We start from the raw sequence: 8,503 nt of genomic DNA, 5'->3' as shown, positions 1-8,503 counted from the left end.
GCCAGAACGCTTGCCTGTCACAAGATGGCCGCCAGAAAGCTTGCCTGTCACAAGATGGCTGCCAGAACGCTTGCCTGTCACAAGATGGCCGCCAGAACGCTTGCCTGTCACAAGATGGCCACTGGTAATGACGTTAGAGACTCCTAAGACATCTAGCCTTTATTATGGATATCTATTCACACTCCAACATCTCAGCGAGTGAGTGGCATTGTGTGCAGTCAAAGAAACAACAACAAACATAACTCTGTTTTTTCAATGCCATCTTTATTTTGAAAGATGTGTGTGAAAACTGCTGACATCAGATTCTGAGAGAAGCGCGTTCAGCATCTGCTGTCAGATGAGATGTTCTCAGTCTATATGTCTCAGCCCGAAAAGTCGTAGTTCAGTCATGAAATAAGAAAAAATGTGATTATAATTGCGTTAAAACTGTGCGTGCATGTATTATTTATTAAATATGAGTCACATATGTCTCTGGAAAAATGGGAAATATTCTGCCGTGTGAGATTGCAATATAAGGCTGATATGTCATTTTTTTAATGCACAAATATATGTGAGCACCAATTTATACTAAAAGCTTTCACTTGTAAAGTATACAAACAACAATTGATAATATTTAAATGCATAAAATAAAATGTTGACTTTCGTCCTTACTCAAGCATTTAAATAAATTCATATTCTTGCCTATGATTCAATCGAGATCACGCGTTTTTCTTTTACTGAGTTTAATTTTTGATAGAACTGTTGCAATTATTTGATTGGCACTGCCACCTTTAAACCAAACAGCAAGAGGGTTTGAATCAAAGACACTACCCAGAATGCATTACTCCGCTAGTCTTCCACAAGAGCTGGACGCAACAATTAGCATGTTCAAATAAATTCTATTTTCTATCTCTTTCGATGCGACACTGTGAGACACGACGAAGTGAAATCAATCTGCGAGTTTACAATCAGCGAATCAGAACTTCTCATTCTGCGAGGTCACACTCTGCCCATTTCACTCGCTTCAGTTCTCAATCCAACAGGCGATTCAGTTCATCAAGCCTCTGAACATTCAAAACGAGCAATTCTAACTTTATTTCTCGTAAATACGAGCAATTCTGACTTTATTTCTCGGAATTACGAGTTAATCTCGCAATTCTGACTTTATTTCTCGTAATTACGAGCAATTCTGACTTTATTTCTCGGAATTACGAGCAATTCTGACTTTATTTCTCGTAATTACAAGTTAATCTCACAATTCTGACTTTATTTCTCGTAATTACGAGTTAATCTCACAATTCTGACTTTATTTCTCGGAACATTCAAAACAAGCAATTCTGACTTTATTTCTCGGAATTACGAGTTAATCTCGCAATTCTGACTTTACTTTTTGGAATTACGAGTTAATCTTGCAATTATTACTTTATTTCTCGGAATTATAAATTTATCTCGCAATTCTGATTTTATTTCTCGGAATTACGAGCAATTCTGACTTAATTTCTCGGAATTACGAGTTAATCTCGCAATTATTACTTTATTTCTCGTAATTCCGAGTTATTCTCGCAATTATTACTTTATTTCTCGGAATTACGAGTTAATCTCGCAATTCTGACTTTATTTCTCAGAATTATGAGTTATTCTCGCAATTCTGACTTTATTTCTCGGAATTACGAGTTAATCTCGCAATTCTGACTTTATTTTCCGGAATTACGAGTTAATCTCGCAATTATTACTTTATTTCTCGAAATTATAAGTTTATCTCGCAATTCTGACTTTATTTCTAGGAATTACGAGCAATTCTCGCAATTATGACTTTATTTCTCGGAATTACGAGTTTATCTCGCAATTCAGACTTTATTTCTCGTTATTATAAGTTTATCTCGCAATTCTGACTTTATTTCTAGGAATTACGAGCAATTCTGACTTTATTTCTCGGAATTACGAGTTAATATCGCAATTATGACTTTATTTCTCGGAATTACGAGTTTATCTAGCAATTCAGACTTTATTTCTCGGAATTATGAGTTAATCTAGCAATTTTTACTTTATTTCTCGAGCAATTCTGACTTTATTTTCCGGAATTACGAGTTAATCTCGCAATTATTACTTTATTTCTCGAAATTATAAGTTTATCTCGCAATTCTGACTTTATTTCTAGGAATTACGAGCAATTCTCGCAATTATGACTTTATTTCTCGGAATTATAAGTTTATCTCGCAATTCTGACTTGATTTCTAGGAATTACGAGCAATTCTGACTTTATTTCTCGGAATTATAAGTTTATCTCGCAATTCTGACTTTATTTCTAGGAATTACGAGCAATTCTGACTTTATTTCTCGGAATTACGAGTTAATCTCGCAATTATTACTTTATTTCTCGTAATTTTGAGTTATTCTCGCAATTCAGACTTTATTTCTCGGAATTATGAGTTTATCTCACAATTCTGACTTTATTTCTCGGAATTATGAGTTAATCTAGCAATTATTACTTTATTTCTCGAGCAATTCTGACTTTATTTCTCGGAATTATGAGTTAATCTCGCAATTATTACTTTATTTAATTTGACAACTAATATAGAAAATTAAACTTTCAATCTTTACTTATTTGGTTGCAAGGTTTAGAAACAGGCCTTACAGACTAACTCAGAATTGTTGAAGAGTTCATTGATTATATAACATTCAATTAATAATTTAGGTAGTTATTATCTGCATGTCACATCCATGAAAGATGCAGCAATGGAGAACGAGCTATTGGGGGTTTCGAGAACCAGAACTGAGCAAGTTAAACTTTAGCTATAATGTCTGGAGGTGAGGAATAACACAGAAATTGGTCAAATTCACTCAGTATTCAATGATCTAATTCACTGCTGTCTCAATTACAGTTAAGTGGGCCTGCGAATGAGCTGTATTCATTAGTGTTGTAGGCACTAAAACAGCCCAGTATGTTATAGTCCGTTGGGTTCTGAGCGGGAGTGAGCTCTGGAAGCACATGAACGAGAGAATGAATGAGAGTGTGATGTATGTGACAGGGTTGTGAAAGACAGGATACAGCTTTACCGTTAGAAAGTGTTTATCGTCATCACTTATGAAGAAGCTAATCTTCTTAATGCTGTGTGTGTTCAGACCCTCAGTGCTTCTACAGGTCTGCGGGAACAAAAGCTGAACATAAAGCCTGATTTATTATATAGAGCTTCTCTGGACTTCCTGAAAGCCCCCTGTGTGTGTGTGTGTGTGTGTGTGTGTGTGTGTGTGTGTGTGTGTGTGTGTGTGTGTGTGTGTGTGTGTGTGTGTGTGTGTGTGTGTGTGTGTGTGTGTGTGTGTGTGTGTGTGTGTGTGTGACTAAAAGAGAAAAGCTTCTCCCACCAGGACCACCTCAGAGAGAAACTCTTGGATCATGTGACTCTGTTTGTTTAGCTGTTGCTGTATTTCCTCTGTTCTGACCAGCAGAGGTCGCCAAAGCTTCTCCCATCACCAGCACTGAGTGATTTCACTGCTGCAATAAAGGCTTTCAAAGAACTGTGTGTGTGTGTGTGTGTGTCTAAAATCTATTCAAAATTTCCGAAAAAATGTAGGGAGGACTGAAACTGCTTGTATTCCTGGTGACCTTATAATCATGTTAAATACACCTCATTATAAACACATGCATCAGCACATGCAGTATAAGAGGATGCACACATATTTACGCCTAGTTTATTTTTAATCAACCATGATATGTGTGTGGAAAATTGCTTGTGCTCATTTTGTGCAAATGCAATGTTTGTTCATCAGGCCCCTGGTCTAAAGAAGGAATGATTGAATTATTTGAAAAATAATGCACACCCGAGGCGGTAACACGGTCAGTTATTCCGCTTATACTACAGTTACCACAACTCCAAACATTGTTCAGATGGTTTGTGTAATGTCTGTGTAACTCGCCTGCTCCAAGCGGGACTCGACCCCGGGTCCGTCGTTCATGAGGAGCTGTCGCCGGTGTTATGCGATATTTTTAACTCATGTATGCGATAAAATATTTTTCCAAAACAATGTAAGGAGGCGCAATAGTCAAGGCTGTTCCCAAAGCCCAGTTGTCCAGCAGATTACCGCCAGATGTCATTACTCAGCTGTGTTGGAAAAGTGTATGAAGGAATACTCAGAGAGGATACATTTGCCAAAACTGAACCATTTTCCACCTTTAAACTGCTTGGAGTTCATATCTCTTCCGATCTGTCATGGACACCCACATTAAGTCCATGATTATGAAAAGCACGTCCTAGAATCTGTTATCTTTGTGTTGCTGAAAAAGCGGGTCTTCCTTGTGATGTTTTAACACAAATATATCACATTTATATGGCCAGTTCTGGAGTACTCTAGCCCAGTATGGGCTGGACTACCTAAAGGTCTCAAAGGGTTCAAAATCGTTGCTGCCAGATAATCGGTATCCCGACTTAAACACTCCCATCACTGAGTGAGAGACGTGAAGAAGCCACATTACCTACTTTTACTAAATCAATTAAAGACAGGTCATCACTACTGCCCCTGACCAGAGTCCAGTGATGACTCCAGCCCCTGACCAGAGTCCAGTGATGCTCCAGCCCCTGACCAGAGTCCAGTGATGACTCCAGCCCCTGACCAGAGTCCAGTGATGACTCCAGCCCCTGACCAGAGTCCAGTGATGACTCCAGCCCCTGACCAGAGTCCAGTGATGACTCCAGCCCCTGACCAGAGTCCAGTGATGCTCCAGCCCCTGACCAGAGTCCAGTGATGCTCCAGCCCCTGACCAGAGTCCAGTGATGCTCCAGCCCCTGACCAGAGTCCAGTGATGCTCCAGCCCCTGACCAGAGTCCAGTGATGCTCCAGCCCCTGACCAGAGTCCAGTGATGCTCCAGCCCCTGACCAGAGACCAGTGATGACTCCAGCCCCTGACCAGAGTCCAGTGATGCTCCAGCCCCTGACCAGAGTCCAGTGATGCTCCAGCCCCTGACCAGAGTCCAGTGATGACTCCAGCCCCTGACCAGAGTCCAGTGATGCTCCAGCCCCTGACCAGAGTCCAGTGATGCTCCAGCCCCTGACCAGAGACCAGTGATGACTCCAGCCCCTGACCAGAGTCCATTGATGCTCCAGCCCCTGACCAGAGACCAGTGATGCTCCAGCCCCTGACCAGAGTCCAGTGATGACTCCAGCCCCTGACCAGAGTCCAGTGATGACTCCAGCCCCTGACCAGAGTCCAGTGATGCTCCAGCCCCTGACCAGAGTCCATTGATGCTCCAGCCCCCTGACCAGAGTCCAGTGATGCTCCAGCCCCTGACCAGAGACCAGTGATGCTCCAGCCCCTGACCAGAGTCCAGTGATGCTCCAGCCCCTGACCAGAGTCCAGTGATGACTCCAGCCCCCTGACCAGAGTCCAGTGATGCTCCAGCCCCTGACCAGAGTCCAGTGATGACTCCAGCCCCTGACCAGAGTCCAGTGATGCTCCAGCCCCTGACCAGAGTCCAGTGATGACTCCAGCCCCTGACCAGAGTCCAGTGATGACTCCAGCCCCCTGACCAGAGTCCAGTGATGACTCCAGCCCCTGACCAGAGTCCAGTGATGACTCCAGCCCCCTGACCAGAGTCCAGTGATGCTCCAGCCCCTGACCAGAGTCCAGTGATGCTCCAGCCCCTGACCAGAGTCCAGTGATGACTCCAGCCCCTGACCAGAGTCCAGTGATGACTCCAGCCCCCTGACCAGAGTCCAGTGATGACTCCAGCCCCTGACCAGAGTCCAGTGATGCTCCAGCCCCTGACCAGAGTCCAGTGATGCTCCAGCCCCTGACCAGAGTCCAGTGATGACTCCAGCCCCTGACCAGAGTCCAGTGATGCTCCAGCCCCTGACCAGAGTCCAGTGATGCTCCAGCCCCTGACCAGAGTCCAGTGATGACTCCAGCCCCTGACCAGAGTCCAGTGATGACTCCAGCCCCTGACCAGAGTCCAGTGATGACTCCAGCCCCTGACCAGAGTCCAGTGATGCTCCAGCCCCTGACCAGAGTCCAGTGATGCTCCAGCCCCTGACCAGAGTCCAGTGATGCTCCAGCCCCTGACCAGAGACCAGTGATGACTCCAGACCCTGACCAGAGACCAGTGATGACTCCAGCCCCTGACCAGAGTCCAGTGATGACTCCAGCCCCCTGACCAGAGTCCAGTGATGACTCCAGCCCCTGACCAGAGTCCAGTGATGCTCCAGCCCCTGACCAGAGTCCAGTGATGCTCCAGCCCCTGACCAGAGTCCAGTGATGCTCCAGCCCCTGACCAGAGTCCAGTGATGACTCCAGCCCCTGACCAGAGTCCAGTGATGACTCCAGCCCCCTGACCAGAGTCCAGTGATGACTCCAGCCCCTGACCAGAGTCCAGTGATGCTCCAGCCCCTGACCAGAGTCCAGTGATGCTCCAGCCCCTGACCAGAGTCCAGTGATGACTCCAGCCCCCTGACCAGAGTCCAGTGATGACTCCAGCCCCTGACCAGAGTCCAGTGATGCTCCAGCCCCTGACCAGAGTCCAGTGATGACTCCAGCCCCCTGACCAGAGTCCAGTGATGACTCCAGCCCCTGACCAGAGTCCAGTGATGCTCCAGCCCCCTGACCAGAGTCCAGTGATGCTCCAGCCCCTGACCAGAGTCCAGTGATGCTCCAGCCCCCTGACCAGAGTCCAGTGATGACTCCAGCCCCTGACCAGAGTCCAGTGATGACTCCAGCCCCTGACCAGAGTCCAGTGATGCTCCAGCCCCTGACCAGAGTCCAGTGATGACTCCAGCCCCTGACCAGAGTCCAGTGATGACTCCAGCCCCTGACCAGAGTCCAGTGATGACTCCAGCCCCTGACCAGAGTCCAGTGATGACTCCAGCCCCCTGACCAGAGTCCAGTGATGCTCCAGCCCCTGACCAGAGTCCAGTGATGACTCCAGCCCCTGACCAGAGTCCAGTGATGCTCCAGCCCCTGACCAGAGTCCAGTGATGACTCCAGCCCCTGACCAGAGTCCAGTGATGACTCCAGCCCCTGACCAGAGTCCAGTGATGACTCCAGCCCCCTGACCAGAGTCCAGTGATGCTCCAGCCCCTGACCAGAGTCCAGTGATGACTCCAGCCCCCTGACCAGAGTCCATTGATGCTCCAGCCCCTGACCAGAGTCCAGTGATGCTCCAGCCCCTGACCAGAGTCCATTGATGCTCCAGCCCCTGACCAGAGTCCAGTGATGCTCCAGCCATGTTTCCGTGGGTGCTATGGTGTAGTGTGTTATGAGTCACTTTGTGCTGTTACTCTTTTTCTAGCATGATCCCCTAATTCTGACGGTCTAGCTTTACTGTGTGATACGTCATATTTACAGTCTGTTCTATGGATTCTGCTGTAATTACAGTTTCTCCGTTTTTCCCTATGACTTCAGTCGGGGACACAGGCCTCGCCTGTCTCACACTGATCTGATGTGTCTGAGCAGCACCTCAGTCGTTTCCTCACATCTTCATCTCTGTCCCTCTCCTCTCGCTCGGGATGGTCAGGAGTGTTTGAATGAATGACGTCCTGATCTCAGACACAGATTATGATGGTGAATATGTGTGTGAAGACTGAGTCTGATGTGTCTGGTGTGGTCAGCGGCACAGATGGACCACAGGAGGATGCTGAACACACACTGAACACGATAATGCTCAACACGGTGTGGAACACGGAAGACCAACACAGGACCCCGAAGTGTCTGGGAGACCGTGATTAGACTCCCCCTGAAACTGCCTCATCGACACGGCATCTCAATAAACCCGTCTCCAGCGTGTTGCCTCCGATCATTCGAATATTGCACTTTAATAATTATTTAATCAACATCATCCTCAATAAACCCGTCTCCAGCATGTTGCCCCCGGTCCCTCGAATATTCTGATCTATTATGACCTCCGAGCTGTAAAACTGCCAGAATAATAATAATAATACGCTGTTTGTTAATTGGCCAGAGGAGAACTGGCACCCCGACTGAGCCTGGTTTCTCCCAAGGTTTATTTTTCTCCATTAGGTCACCTAATGGGGTTTTGGTTTCCTTGCCACTGTTGCCTCTGGCTTGGCGTGCTCAGTTGGGGACACTAAATTTTTCAACTAAACATCGAAATACATCTAAATAATAAACTAAATTAACCATTTAAACTAAATTACTGATCAAATTATTGATCTAAAGCCCACACTGTCACTGTATGATACTTGAAATTTTTCCAGAATGGCTATACAGCTGAATAAAATTATGCTGCATTATTTTCCTGTTTAACACTGTAAAGCTGCTTTGAAACAATCTACATTGTTAAAAGCGCTATATAAATAAAGTTGACTTGACTTGACTTGTGTGTGTGTGTGTGTCTCTTTACTCATGTATTCAGACACATGACACATGCACAAAAGACAGACAAAGAAAGAAGCTGTTATTCCAAAGATTATCTGCAGTCTATGTGTGAGTGTGTGTGTTTGTGTGTGTGAGTGTGTGTGTGTGTGTGTGTGTGTGTGTGTGTGTGTGAGAGTGTGTTTGTGTGTGTGAGTGTGTGTG

At 45.7% G+C, this 8,503-nt stretch overlaps 1 protein-coding gene across 1 annotated transcript in view; it reads left to right on the top strand.

Moving 5' to 3' along the window:
• The window catches only part of LOC307117682 (uncharacterized protein), a 4,254-nt gene extending 3,564 nt beyond the window's left edge, over positions 1-690 (top strand). Inside the window, exon 2 of the mRNA XM_079802675.1 lies at positions 1-690. This exon is cut by the window's left edge and continues 1,247 nt beyond it. Within this exon, the coding sequence (XP_079658801.1) occupies positions 1-147 (147 nt within the window). The 3' untranslated portion in view covers positions 148-690.
• Positions 691-8,503: the final 7,813 nt, after the last annotated feature.

The sequence above is a fragment of the Gobio gobio genome (genome assembly GCF_949357685.1).
Source record: "Gobio gobio genome assembly, chromosome: 21".
NCBI classification, from domain to species: domain Eukaryota; kingdom Metazoa; phylum Chordata; class Actinopteri; order Cypriniformes; family Gobionidae; genus Gobio; species Gobio gobio.
The sequence above is the reverse complement of the archived record's forward strand: the minus strand, read 5'-3'. Positions and strand labels throughout refer to the sequence as shown.